The sequence below is a fragment of the Lutra lutra genome, chromosome 4 (assembly GCF_902655055.1).
Source record: "Lutra lutra chromosome 4, mLutLut1.2, whole genome shotgun sequence".
NCBI classification, from domain to species: domain Eukaryota; kingdom Metazoa; phylum Chordata; class Mammalia; order Carnivora; family Mustelidae; genus Lutra; species Lutra lutra.
In genome coordinates, this window is record NC_062281.1 from 122,249,358 (window position 1) to 122,265,098 (window position 15,741).

The 15,741-nt window shown below is 33.2% G+C and overlaps 1 protein-coding gene across 1 annotated transcript in view; it reads right to left on the minus strand.

Annotated features, from left to right (window-relative positions):
- Positions 1-4,434: 4,434 nt before the first annotated feature.
- PKN2 (protein kinase N2) overlaps positions 4,435-15,741 on the minus strand; it is a 133,441-nt gene continuing 122,134 nt past the window's right edge. The window contains exons 19-22 of the mRNA XM_047724775.1: positions 11,673-11,815; positions 7,300-7,407; positions 7,016-7,096; positions 4,435-6,930 (exon numbers count right to left, since the gene is read on the minus strand). Of these exons, the coding sequence (XP_047580731.1) occupies positions 6,727-6,930; positions 7,016-7,096; positions 7,300-7,407; positions 11,673-11,815 (536 nt within the window). The 3' untranslated portion in view covers positions 4,435-6,726. The remainder of the gene's footprint in view (positions 6,931-7,015; positions 7,097-7,299; positions 7,408-11,672; positions 11,816-15,741) is intronic.

The window sequence follows — 15,741 nt, forward strand, 5'->3', positions numbered from 1 at the left end:
ATGGTGTATACACATTACTGGCTTCTGTATTTTCATCTTAAAACAAGCATCTTGGGGTAAACTATCATTGTCATTAAATTGTAGTCTTCTGAGTTTTCCAGGTAGACAATCAACTCATCTGCAAGTAACCATTTTCTTCCTTCTTTTAATCACTATATTTCTAAGAATAGCAAAGTTCAATGTCAAACAGTAATAGTGATGACAGGCATTTTGGTCCTATTTCTCAATTTTAAAGGGGATACCTTCAGTGTTTCCTCATATGGAATGACAGCATTGATTTTAGTTTTGCTGTTGTTGTTTTAATACAGATACTATTTATCAGTTTAAGGATCACCCAACCCCCCCTTAAAAGCAGAAATGTGATTAGCTTTTTCTAAATCTATTATTTTTTCTCCTTTAGTCTGTTAATATGGCAAATGACAATCACAGATGTTCTAGTATCAAGCCAACCTTTCATTATGAGCATAAACCCATTTATAGTGTCATTTTTATGTATCGCTGAGTCTGATCTGGTAGTATTTTGTTTTAGTATTCTTTTACAAGTATTCTTGAATGAAATTAGGCAGTAACATACTTTCTTTGTATATTTGGTTTTCTAGCTTATAATGACTTCACTGAATGAGTTAGGAACTATAACTTTTTTCCACTATCTCAAATTTCTATAAGCTTGAAATAATTTCTTCCTTGAAAGTTTGGAAGAATTTTCTTGTAAAACAATCTGGATCCTGTGTACTCTTTGTGGACTTTTAATTTCTGCTTTTATGTCTTTAAGTGATGAGATTATTCACTCTTCTTCCTAGATTTATTTTTTTTTTTTTTAATTTTTCAGGTATGTCTATTTTTTTCATATTATTTGCATTTGTTCATAGTGTTTTTTCACTCACAAAAGTCTTTGCTTGTTCATTTATAATAGCATTTATACCTACTCTCATTTTTCACTTTTCAGAACTATGTGTATTTCGTTAAAATTTTCAAGGAATAAGCGTTTTGCTTCTATATACTGTTTTTTCTATTGTTACTTTCAGTTATTCTGTTCTTTTTATGACTTAAGATGAATAGTTTGATAAATTCTTAACCTTCCTTTTCCTAAAAAGCATTTAGTTTACAAAGTTTCCATGCAAGAATTGTTTTTGCTGCATTTAATGACTGCCACTGTTCTCTTTCTCTGAGCCATTAAAGGGTATTTTAACATTTTTTTTCCAACCTATTTATCTTTTAAAATCAATTTGTTCTAATCAATAAGAAACATAATTGGTATTACTATATTTTGTATTTTCTATGATTTGTTTTATGGCTGTTTTTATAAATGTTTCATGTATTCTTGAAAAGAATGTGGAATCTCTTAACTGCTGGATGCAGAATTCTGTAAATATCCATTGGATCAAGATTACTGTTTTGTTCAAACATTCTGTATCTTTCCTCTTTAGAAGTCTATTGTCCAATAATGCAAGTTGAAATCTTCCAACCTGATGGGTATATATTAAGTATTTTTTAGTAGCATTATCAATTTCTGCTTTAGTCTGTATTTAGGGACTATTTTAGTAAATACATATACATGGTTAGAATTAATATAACTTTTTGGTGAACTGAATCTTTTATCATTATGTAGAAACACTCTACTCTTGGTATAATATCTTGGTGATATTTCTTCATGATGGGTCTAAAATTGGTTTTGATATTAAGTAGAACTACCATAGCTTTAATTTGATTTGTTTTCACACTGTGTTTTTTCCCCTCATACTTTTACTTTCAACTTTTCTATATACTTATATTTCAGATGTATCTTAATATTATAAAGCTATGTTTTTTAAAAAGTAAGTTACCTTACTTTTAACCAGTTTGTTCCATTTACATTTATTGTGATTATTGATATATTTGAATTTATTTCTACTTTTTTATCTCTTGATTTGAAATTTATTCTTTTTATGAATATCCTGGACATTTAATGATGTACATTTAACTAAAGTTAATGAATACCTTGACACAAATACAACAGAATATTTCAGCTCTGATCTTCCCTGTCTCAACTGTCTTACTACTGCTGTCTGGAATTTGTTGACTTAAAACAAACAAGTCATCTGTTCTATTGTGTTGTGTTTATTTTCACTTACCTAAGTGTTTACCATTTTTTTCACAAGGCTTTTTGGGTCTTAGATCTATCATTCTTAGATCTTCCTCCTTTTTGAAGTGCTTCCTTTAGAGTGGGACCCTTGAGAGAAAACCCTCCTTTATTTTTAAAGCAATTTTCATTTGCTCTTAAACTAATTTCATTTTCTACATAACTTCAGGCTAACATTGTGTTTCCCAATACTCTATAAAGAGAATATTGCACAACTTTGTTACTATTGATAAGTCAGCTGTTAGTCTTTCCTCTATAGCTAATTTGGTCCTTTCTGTCTGGGTAGTTTCAAGATGTTATCTTGTTGGTCTACAGTTTCATTACAATGGTTCTATGCATATATTTATTTATATTTATCCTTTATGGAGAATATTTTGCTTCCTGGATATTTTTTAATTTCTGGTGAAGTTGCAGAATTATCTGCAAATACTGTCCCTCTTCCATTCTTTCCTCTTGGGTCTCCACCCCATTTTCCATATCTCTCAACCATCTTTCATATTTTTCCATCTCCTTTTTATTTTTACTCATTTGGGACTGATTTTTCAGATATATTGTTCAGTTCTCCAGTTCTCTCTTCAGCTGTCTCATCTGCTGTTAACCAACATGGTTTCAAATTTGATCAATTATATTTTTCATTTTTGGATTCTTAAAATGTTAATTTCTTTAAAATTTCACTCGTTTATCCTGGTAATTTTAGGATGTACATAAAATGTACATAATATAGATAAAATGGATATAAATATGGATATAAATATATAAATATAATATGGATAAATATATATGGGTATAAATATATAAATATAACATGGATAAATATATATTAATATAATATGGATAAAATGTACATAAACATTTTATACATAGCTACTTTCTATTCTGCATCTGAGAATTCAAATATTTGCAATCTGTTGGAGGAGATGTCTAAATTTACTATTTTGTTAGCACTCATTCAAGTTAGTTTGCTGTCTCTCATGTGTACAGTGATCTTTAATAGTATATTACTTGATCTTAATTTGTGGAAGTCCTATGTACCCATTCTGGAGAAGCTTTCTTCAGAATTGCATTTGATTTTACTGGTAGAAAAGAGTGACTTGCCAAACTAAAACTTGGGCTCCTCTGGAGGATTTTTAACACAAAGCATAAATTCTACTGCTATTGCAAGGTTTGTTATCCTCATAATGGTGTTGCTATAGTAATCTATCCTTGGCAAACTCATTTCTCTGAATGCTGCATTTCAAAAGCTAGTTCCTTGCCATTCTGGTACTTACCAGCTTTCAAGCTTCCTACTTCTCTGGCCTACTCTGTGGACTCAGCTTCCAATCCCAACCTCTGAGTGCTCATTTTTGTGCTTGAGCACTCCTTAATTCTTAGGTGCAAAAGCCCCAGCTTATTCAGAATGATGCTCAAGTGTATCTGTTTTGGGGTGAGGGGTTGCCAGACACCCACTCTACCTTTAATGAGACAAGCAGTACCTCAAATTATGTGTCTTTGGAGGTGGAAATCATGCAAGATTTCTGACACTTAGAAGTTATTTAAAAACTTACCTCTATTTATATATGTATATAGTTATATACACACAAGGCCAGTATCTCAGAGATACATTAGATTTCAAAAGATAGCTAGAAAGCAAATAAGAATTCTAATTAAGATTATGACAATTGATACTTGTTCCGTTTGATTTCTCATACTCACCCCTCAGTTGCTTTGGGAAGATCAACAACACCTGTAAAAATTTTGTTAGATTTGAATCTATACTATAATGCAGCTTTCACCTAGTCAACATATAATGACAATTTCCCCTGTGACCTCAGTTTGTGTTATAGGCATAGCATGGATCATTTTATATTTCTAAAATATTCCATCTGTAATATTTGATTAAGATAACTATAAAATGACTAGCATCTGTTTTATTTACCTATTTTCTGAAAGGTCAGGTCCTAAATAAAGTTAACCTCAAACAAGAGAATGCTACATATTACTGGTGCTTACATTTTAATGCACACTGTTTTCATATTAAGACTTTGATTTTTTTTTTCATCTTTAATCCTCAGTGTGTAGGACACAGAAGGCATCCTATAATATCCAGTGAATAAAAGATACTATTGATATTATACAAGTAGAATGCAAACTTTTCCCATTATACCAGTGAAGAGGACAATTCGCTCTGAATCAGATTTTGCCTTAGCAGGACAAAAGCACTTGCAAGAAAGCTAAGTAAAGTTAGTCTTTGAGATCTTGATTATAATAGAGCTATACATATTTTGACCGGCAGGAAGCTTCCAAAGGGAAATAATACTTAAAACCAAAGTTACAAATTATAATCTATTTAAACTTTAATTTGTGCATTTGTGGTAATTTATGACTGCAAAACACTTTTTTCTTAGAATGACATAAAGGCACATTTCATTTGAATGCATAGTGTACCATTCTAAAATATACTAATAATTCCTTACAAAGTGCTTGAGCAGTCACTTACACATACAGTAATAGCAAAATATATTTACACTCTATAGAGTTTAAAATTTTAAAATCTGACTAAAATATATATATATTTTAAAAACTACAGAAAATATTAGTGCTTTCTTCAGCTTTAATTGTGTGATATACCCTGCCCTCTAATTTTTTTAGTGATTGACTTCAATTTAAAAAAATTTCTGTACACTGTGTAGTTACAAAATGCTATGTCAGTTTTTAATGCTAAAAGCCTATTTTAGACATTGCTTTTTATGCATATTTGAGAACCAGAAGAGGTGAGCAGACTGTACCTCAAAAGTATTTAGTGTTTTTCTCCATGTTGTGTTAACACTGTAAATTAAAGCTGGACAATAAGCTAAGATCCTCTACTGTCCTTTAACAAAGAAGTTAACTGGCATTTTAAAATAACTTTAAAACATACTGCTCCCTGTTTCTGTAAGATTTTCTCCCAAGGAATCTGGGTAATAATTAATTTGGAAGGAAATATGAATTACCTCTGAACAATTTTAATTGTTCTTAGAGTACACAAAAACATGCCAACATACCTAGCAAGGCTGAAATATATATAAACTTCTATAAATCAATGTGCTTTTATGCTTCTCATAGAATTTAAATTTGAACAATTTTAAGACATGAGATCACTGTGGTTAAATGGTTAATTTAGTATGGTTAGTTAACAATTTGCTATTCCTGAGATATGATGACCCTAATGTGCTTAGCACAGAATCAAAGATGTTATTATGAACTAAGGAAAAAGAGTAAAGTCGTAGACTAGGAGGAAAAGAGTGCAAAAAACTAACAACAACAAAAAACCCAAAAAAACTCCAGGCAAGTGGAAGAGTCACGGCTTCCTATAACAGCATTAAAAAAGCCAAAATGGATCCTCTGAAAAGTTGTAAAAGTATTTGATCAAATTATTTTTTGAGACTTTTGAGGTACAGCTTTAGTGTTATAATAGTTTTATAAAATATAGACTGTTTTATCAAAAATATTTATACATTCTGTTATAATATATGCTTTTGCCCTCAGTAACTGCCAATATAAATCTGGATCCAGTGGCCTAAAATGTACAAATGCACTTAACGTAAATGCTGGAGTTGAGGCGTCTGCTTGGCACCGTACAAAGTGATGAAGTGGTAAAATTAAATAATAAAACCTACAACATAGAATACATTACAACTTACACATATACATGTTCACAGCATGTATACAATGATAATCCCCATGTTTTAACAGATATAGTTCTCTTCTACAGTAGACACAAGAACAAGATAAACTGGGTTGATAAATGTACAATGAATATCAAAAAAGGAGTAATTAGTTCATTGATTTTGGAGAAGGTATGATTGAACATATCAAGTGTCTAGACTTTGGGAATGCATACATGTAATACAGTATCTTGGTTCAGGCTAATCAGAAGTCCTCATTCTTAAAATTTTAAGTGAATGCTGATGTTTAGTTGTTCCTGTTTGTTTCAGCATGGTTTAATGAACAAAAAAATTGTTTGGCAGGTAGCTCTGTTGGAAAGCTATGAGGCTCTGTAACATGGTTGGTAAAGATAAGGCAATAAAAATTTTTTTCCTAATAAATATAGAAAATTTACAAAACAAGACATCAATTCACTTTTTTTAAAAGCCAAAAAATGTGCACTTTTTTTGGTATTACAGTTATTTCATTAAAATCATTTGCCTTATTCAAACAGAATTACTATGTGTAAATAGTAATAACATCCCAAGCCCTTTTGTTCTTTTTGTAAAATATAGCTAAATGAAGTGAAATGATTAATCTTCCTTTCACTTAAGGCATAGCTAGGGACTGTGGAAAAGTGGGTTTTCTTTTCTTTTCTTTTTAAATAGACTATTGATCCAAAAGTATTCGTTTGTGATAGGTTTTCATGGCCGATGTTCATTCCACTTAAACTCCATGAAACTGTTTCCAGTGCTCAGATTTACGTTGAAAATACATTAAGAAGCCACTTTCAAGAAGATTTTAGAATAGTCTTTTAAGAAATCTTCATGTGTTTAAACAAAAAACTCAGAAGCTACTGGTGGCACAGAGAGCAAATGAAGGGTTGCTATTGTTAAGAGGTCTTCTTGTGAGTCAGTTTGCTTGGTTTCACAGTGTCTAGGAATTTAACACCAATCAGCAATGTAGTCAAAATCTCTGAACATTTCTTGCTCCTCTTCTGAAAGTATCCTTGGTTCTCGAGGTGGAGTCAGAATAGGTGCTTCTGAGGTAAATTCATCATCAAAATTGCTAACATCTTCTCGTCCTCTAATGGTAGGTACAAATGGTGGCTTGACTTTTTTGTCCATGAGAGCACTCCAATCAATTAGCTGGATTACAAAATATAAAATGACTAGTTTAGTTTCCTACACCTAATTGCTAGCTTCACGAAAGATTTTAAACTTTCACACTTACCCGGAAAAATGGGTGCTTTTTTACATCCTCTGCATCTTTCTCACCGGCTCCAAGGCGCCGCTCAGGATTTCTTCTTAATAGCTAACGTTAACATAAAGTATAAAAGTTAAAATAAAAGCAGTGACTTCACTGATAAAGGTTCTTATAACCTGCAAAGATTTAGATGTTCTTTTGGTATATGTTTGTCTAAACCATGCAACATCTATGAAGTGAAAAACAACTTCTAAAATTCTAATTGAGAAATGTCCTTCAATATAAGTAGTTTATAAACCATTATTTCTTACCCTTCTCATTATTGATATGGCTTCTGTGGATAAGAACCTTGGATACCTTACTTCATCATTTACAATACTGTCAAAAACCTCCTCTTCATCATCACCAGGAAAGGGAGACTAGAAAAAATATCTTTGAGTAAATCAAAATGAATTTTAATACTGTAAAATCTTATCACCTACCCAAAGTACAACCAAGAACCAGACAGTGAGGAAAACCAACAAACCAAACTACCAAAAAAATAAAAAAACAAGGACTATAAGAAGCCACAAAAGAGACACAATAGATTAACCAGATGATACACTATATACTCTCACTGAAATCTACTTCATTTCCCAGACTCTAATAACACATTTGGTTATATTACATAATACTTTTTTTTTTATTTTTTTTTTTTAAAGATTTTATTTATTTATTTGTCATAGAGAGAGAAGCGAGAGTGAGCACAGGCAGACAGAGTGGCAGGCAGAGGCAGAGGGAGAAGCAGGCTCACCGCCAAGCAAGGAGCCCGATGTGGGACTCGATCCCAGGACGCTGGGATCATGACCTGAGCCGAAGGCAGCTGCTTAACCAACTGAGCCACCCAGGCGTCCCTACATAATACTATCTTTCAGTTAATTCCGTACCATTTTGTTTTATTCATTTATTCATCTGGCCTGACAGTCAATATTTTGAGTGCCTACTACATGCTGAAAAATATTTAGATTATTAACATGCTCCTTAAGAAGCTCAATTTTGTGGAAAGACAGGAAGGAAATGGGTAAATATGGTAATAAGTGTAACCAAAGAAGCACAGAGTTTGTGGGAATATTTCTGATATGGATGTGCTTTGAATTTCAGTCAACAGAAAATTAAATTAGCAAAACACAATGAGAGATCCGCAGGTATAATGACTATACTAAGCAGCAGCTGCCAACAAAGTTAAACTCAAAAGCACACATTTCTAGGCATTTTTAATTTAAGCTCTATATACATCCAGTCTTAGGGCATTTCAGTTAGCAGAGTATTAAAACTTGTTCATAATGATAGTAATGACCCTAAGTCATAAAAAAGGTAGTTAAATTACATTCAGTTTAACAATCTGATGCACAGGGACGCCTGGGTGGGTCAGCTAGTTAAGTGGCTGCCTTCAGCTCAGGTCATGGGATCGAGTCCCACATTGGGCTCCTTGCTCGGTAGGGAGCCTGCTTCTCTCTCTGTCTCTGCCTGCCACTCTGTCTGCCTCTGCTTGAGCTCTCTCACTCTGACAAATAAATAAAATCTTAAAAAAAAACAACAACAATCTGATGCACAAAGGGATAACTCAACTATGTTGAAATGTGGCTATGAAATAAGACTTATACCCTCACAATTTGAGATGACTTAGAATGACTGTTTTGACTCCTGTAAAGTTATTAATGAATAAGAGCCAGTGAGAAAGCAGTACTAATGGAAAGAGAGGGATCTTTGACCTGAGGAGTATATAAAAATGGAATTTAGAACCCAACTTCCTAAAGCTAAGCTGCCCAATTCTTACTGTTCGTATCTAAGGAAATTTCAAACTTTTTCAGTTATCAAAACCTCATTTGCTCACTCAAAATAGATAAATCAAATAGATAAATGAAATATCTACTATGTGGGATAATAAAATTTCTTTCTGGGATTGAGACAGAAGCAAATGAGAGGAAAATTCTATTTCACAAGAATACTCAATCAGAATTTCATTTTTGTTTATTTGATGAGTCAATTTTGAATTTAAAAAATGTCACTCTATAAATTCCTGAATAGTGAAGATGTACCCACACTATTTCATTAAGATGTTGAAATTCCTTGTTTCTGCAAATAGATTATAAGCTAACAGAACTAACAACAGAATGCTAACAAATGTGTCTTAAGCAGATATAAAAAGAATTCAATGGCTTTTTTCAGATGTCAAGAGTCCAACTCTAGTATCTAAGTTTATATAAAACTTCTCTTGATACTTTCATTCTCATTTGGCACTGGGAAAGGGACCTAGTTTATTCCTGGAGTCTTTCCAGTCCTCAAAACCCATACAAACACAAATACAAATCTCAAAAACAAATTTGAAAATGCATGATACACCCAGTGAGTTTTCAATTATTTGTAACAACAGAGAAATCAGACATAAACTTTAGCCAAACCTCACTTTTATCACAGTTAAGTTACTGCTAAATTTTACTAAAGCTATAAAAGTATAAAGTATATCAGTAAGTTTTAAGATTAGTTCTTTTCCCAACTATCCTCTTACAAAGATGCTAAAGAAAAAGGATACTGCAATAAAAAACTGTGAAGGACCAGCTGGATCCTTTGTCTTTTATATCCTAGTAATTAGAAGGTTAATCAATTAGAAGCTCTTTTAAAAAATACAGAAGAGCTTCCTCATTTGTTCACTGCAGTCCAGTCACTTTAGGATAGGAGGAGGTAGAATCGACTGGCTCTTAATTCTGTAGCTATTTTATAATAAACTCACATTTTTTGCCTGTCAGCTCTAATTTGGGGAATAAATTTTAAGCTAGCATACAGTTTTCGGTAACTCAATTAAATCTCATACATAAACAAATACACACATTTGAAAAAACAAAGCAGCAAAAATGTTTCTTAAAAAGGAAAAAAAAAATAGGGGCTCTTGGGTTGCTCAGTGGGTTAAAGCCTCTGCCTCAGCTCAGGTCATGATCCCAGGGTCCTGGGATTGAGCCCCGCATCGGGCTCTCTGCTCGGCAGAGAGCCTGCTTCCTCCTATCTCTCTCTGCCTGCTTCTCTGCCTACTTGTGATCTCTGTCAAATAAATAAATAAAATCTTTAAAAAAAAAAAAAAAAAGGAAAAAAAAAGGGGGGGGGAGCACCTGTGGCTCAGTGGGTTAAAGCCTCTGCCTTTAGCTCAGGTCATGATCCCAGGGTCCTGGGATCGAGCCCCGTATCGGGCTCTCTGCTCAGCAGGGAGCCTGCGTCCCCCCCCCCCCCGCCTGCCTCTCTGCTGTCTGTCAAATAAATAAAATCTTAAAAAAAAAAAAAGTTGGGGGGGGAGATCATGTATGCCAGAGCTTATAGAAACAACTATTATGAGTGCTTCTGGGATTCTTTGAAAGCAAAGATCATTGTGGATTAGGGATAAAATATATCTTTCCATCCTAAAATGCTGTAATAACAGCTTTTCGAGATAGAGGTAAAATTTTCAGATCTGGATCACTGGTCTTAAGAACAGAAGTAAGTTTGGGTGGATTCCATACCCTGAGGTAGCAACACATAATGGTTTAGAGAGGTTGTGAAGCCAGAGAGCCAGAGTTTAAAAATCCCAGCTGCACCACATGAGAGCTGTGACTTTAAGCACTTTAACTTCTTTGTGTCTCCATTTATACCTTAAAATGGGCATAAGACTAGTACTGAGCTCATTAAAGGCTGGTGAAAAATTAAATCAGCTAATATTTATAAAGCAAATAGGACAGTGCCTAGCGCATGGTAAACATTTTAATCAGCCATTTCTTCTCCTCCTTTTCTAAGTATCCACTCCAATTTGACATACCAAAGGGGTTGTCTTTTAGATAGACAAATCCTTTGTTTGGGACAAGTATCATTAAATGATAATACACAGGAAAACTAGAAATTTCTGACATTCAATAATTTGGTCAATCATTTATTCAGCTACGAATTTATTCACACCTAGACTGTACAAAGAAGAATGCTGGTGCTGGGAAAACTGCAAAGCAATGAACAAGGTTTTTTTTGCATCCCAAGATCATCAAGCCCCTCTAAGCAGTTTTCAATTACTTGTCTAAATATCTACCTTTCCCAATTCTACTTTATCATTTCCAACAATTTGTAACAAAATAGATTAGCTAGTTATTGTTACTTTATTAGATATAACTCACCATTTTCTAAGTAGTAACAATTTCAGTGTAAAATGAAGCTATCCCCAGAAATTACTTTTTTCAGGGAGAGTGAGCAAGTGCATGCACACATGAGTGGGGAGGGCGGAGGGTAAGGGGAAATATCTTAAGCTGAATCCACACTGTGTGTGGAGCTGGATGAGGAACTCAATCTCATGACCTAAGCCAAAACCAAGAGTAAGACACTTAACCAACTGAGACACCTAGGTACACCCCTGAAATTTAAGTTAATCTAAAGAAAACAGGAGGGGAAAAATATTAATCTTTTAATTCTACAATACCTTTTTGAGGTAGTATTTATTTTGACCAATATATAGCCAACTTTTGTTACAGGTATAGAGTATAAGATAGAATCATAGGCAATTATTAGTATTTTATAAATATGTATAAAACTTAAGTTCCACTTATTCAGAAGACACATTAAATAATTTATAAATGACATCTTTTGTTCTTTCAATCATGTTTCCTCATTTGTCTCTCATCTATTTTATACTGCTTACCTCACCAACGAGCATTTCATATATAAGAACACCAAGTCCCCACCAATCTACAGCCCTTGTATAGGATGTTTCTGTTAATACTTCTGGGGCAAGAAATTCAGGAGTGCCACAAAATGTACTTGTTCTATCTCCATATCCCATTCCTGAAAAGGTAAAATTTAAGTATTTGTTAGCAACGAAAAAATCTAGATGATAGATAAAACAATAGATGAATCCTTAGGAAGCAAAATTAAAGTTCCACATTTGTGTATGGTGAGCAAACTTAAGATATCCCAGACTTCTAAGTAAAATGTTAAAGACTGGTATAGAGAAAACTGTGCAATAGCAACTCTACTATTTAATTAATGGGTAAAAAAATAAAATTTTTTATATTTCATTTTATTTATTTATTTTCTCTTTCTTATCATTACAAGTGATGTTAAGAAGCTACAACAAAAAAAACTGATTCTAAGCTTCAATTTCTATTATAAAAATAACAATCAGTATAGAAAATACCAAAAAGCAAACCCTTAGATAATCCAGAGTTAGCCACCAAAACAATTTTGAAAAAGAAAAACAAAACTGGAGGTATCACAATTCTAGATTTTAAGTTATACTACAAACCTACAGTAATCGAAACATTATGGTACTAGCACAAAAACAGACACACAGATCTATGAAACAGGACAGAAATCCCCAGAACAAACCCACAATTTATGGTCAATTAATCTTCAACAAAGGAGGCAAGAATATGCAATGGGAAAAACAAAGTCTTTTCAACAAATGGTACTGGGAAAACTAGACAGCTACAAGCAAAAGAATGACACTGGACATACAAAAAATAAACTCAAAATGGATTAAAGACCTCAATGTTGATATCTGAAACCATAAAAATCATACAAGTGAACATAGGCAGTAACTTCTCTGACACTGGTCATGGCAATATCTTTCTACATAGGTATCCTGAGACAAGGGAAATAAAAACAAAAGTAAACTACTGGGACTACACTAAAATAAAAACTTCTACATAGTGAAGGAAGGTATCTGCAAATGACATATCCGAAAAAGCATTAGCATCCAAAATATATAAAGAACTAATACAACTCAACACCACCAAAAACAATAATCCAATTAAAAATGGGCAGAAGACATTAATAGACATTTCTCCAAAGAAGAAACATGGATGACCAACAGACACATGAAAAGATGTTCAATATCACTCATAATCAGGAAAATGCAAATCAAAACCACAATGAGATATATCACCTCATACCTGTCCAAATGGTTAAATAAAAAACACAAAAACAGGTATTGGTGAGGATGTGGAGAGAAAGGAACCCTCATGCACTGCTGGTAGGAATGCAAAAACTGGTGTAGCCACTGTGGAAAACAGTATGGAGTTCCTCAAAAATTTAAAATAGAACTACCTATGATCCAGTAATCATACTACTGGGTATTTACCTGAAGAATACAAAAATAACCTAGCACTTAACATTCAAACAATTTGAAAGGATACAGGCACCCCTATGTTTATTTACAATAGCCAAAATATGGAAGTAGCCAAGTGTCTATTGATAGATGAGTGAATAAGAAGATGTGGTATCTATATCTATACACAATGGAATATTATTCAGGTATAAAAAGGAATGAAAAATCACCATTTGCAACAACACAGATGGGAGTTAGAGAGTATAATGCTAAGTGAAATAAGTCAAAGAAAGACAAATATTATATGGTTTCACGCATATGTAATTTAGGAAACAAAGCAAACAAATAAAGGGAAAAAAGAAGACAAATTAAGAAACAGACTCTTAACTATAGAGAACTAATGGTTACCAGAGGGGAGGTGGGTGGGGGGATGGTAAAACAGGAGATGGGGATTACAGAGTACACTTATCATGATGAGCACTGAGTGATATACAGAATGGCTGATTCACTATATTGTACATCTGAAACAAATGTAACACCATACATTAATTATACTGGAATTAAATAAAAAAACTGGTAAAATAGGGGTTCCTGGGTGGCTCAGTGGGTTAAGCCTCTGCCTTTGGCTCAGGTCATGATTTCAGGGTCCTGGGATTGAGCCCTGCATCAGGCTCTCTACTCAGCTGGGAGCCTGCTTCCCCCCCTCTTCTCTGCCGCCTCTCTGCCTACTGTGATCTCTGTCAAATAAAGAAATAAATCTTTAAAAAAAACCCTAGTAAGATGAAAAAATTAACTAAATGTGTCATAAATATAGAGATATGGTATAATCTTTTAGTAACTAGTCCTCAAATTTATGTTCCTCATAATTTAATAATAATTCAGTATATATAAATATAATTGTACATATTGAAGATAATGTCTCAATATATTCTAAATGTTAAAAGCTCCTTATAAAGCATATTATGAAAGAATTTGGAAGAAAAATTTCTCAATTCTAAATTTTAAAAGGTATAATAACTGAAAATTTCAGATGAATTTGTGAGTCTACAGATAAAGACATGAAAAGCATAATTAAATACATTAGTACATAAGGGTGGAGAAATTTTTTGTTTTTGGAAAATTTTGTTAACATTGTCACACCTTATTTTTTTTCAATAAAATATTATTTTTTAAAAAGTTGATATAGGATCTGCTAAGGTCTACAAAAGCCTTTTAAATGACTTGGCCAAGATTAGGAAAAACCTTAGTTAAGGAAGATAGAAATAGAAATAATGTTTCTTGATCTTTATTCTATGCTTTGATCACAACTAGTGTATAATACAAATGCCATACTTTCGGGATAAAACTACTCTAATTTTTTTGCTTACTTTTGTTATAATAGTGGTACTATATATATATATATATATATATATACTATATATATAATTCGTGGTACTATAAAAATTTTGTTTATAATAGTGGTACTATAAAATCTGTGCTATTTTAATGTAATATATGTGCAATTACAGTAATTTAGTATATCTAATTCATTCTGATAAATTGTCCTGTCCTGGTATTTTTAAAGAAAGATGAAAGTACCCGAATTAGCTAGGACTTCAAATTGGTAAAACTCCAAGGAGTTAAAGGCTCTAGAGTCATAAAAATCTGGGTTTAAACTCTTGCTTTGCCACTTGTTAGCTGTGAGAAGTTTAGAAAAGTTGTTTAAATCTCAAAGGCTAGTTTCCTCATCTATATGCTGGAGTTAATACTACTACCTACCTTCACAAGACTGTTAAAAATTAAAGGAGATCATGCCCATGAAGCATTTGGTAAAGTACTTGGCATATTGTAAATGCTCAAAAATTGTTAGCTATTATTATTATTATTATATTACATATTTTTATGATAATGAAGAAAACAATGTTTCATAAGTCTGGTTTATTCAATATGTATTTTCTGTGTACCTGTTAAGTTCTAGGCATCCATGCCAAATGGTACAAACATAAAAATGAAAGATACAGTCCTTGTCTTTAAGGAGCTTACAGGACACTGGAAGAAAGCAGATATATATAGGTTTTTATTTTATTTTTTTTAAAGGGAAAGAGAGGGAGAGAGAGGGTGAGAGTGCAGGGGAGGGGCAGCAGGAGAGGGATAAAGAGAATCTTAAGCAGGCTCCATGCTCAGTGCAGAGCCCAACATGAGGCTCGATCTCACAACCCTGAGATCATGACCTGAGCCAAAATCAAGAGTTGGGGACACTTAACCAACTGAGCCACCCCGGCACTCCATATATTGATAATTTTATAAGGATACAGTATGAGTAAGATATTAGGGACACACTGACAAAGAACTCCTAAAGTTGACTTGGGAGGTGGGATAAGAGGAGAGGAACCTCAGGTAACTTTTCTGGGGAAGCAACACCTGAGTTGAGTTTGAAGGATGAACAAACGTTACTTAGCAAACAGAGTTGGGATGGATGATACTGGTGAGAGACAAAGACTGTCAATAGTTCACTGTTGGTGGAGCAGAGGGCACTAGATAGAGAGAAGCAAGACAGCTGGGTGGGGACAGGAAGTGCACTGTGTACCATGTCTTAGCCATGAAGGGTTTTTAGCAGACGGTGTGCCATGGTTAGATTTGAATTCAATGGGCACTTTTAGCATTTTGGCAACTATATGGCAGG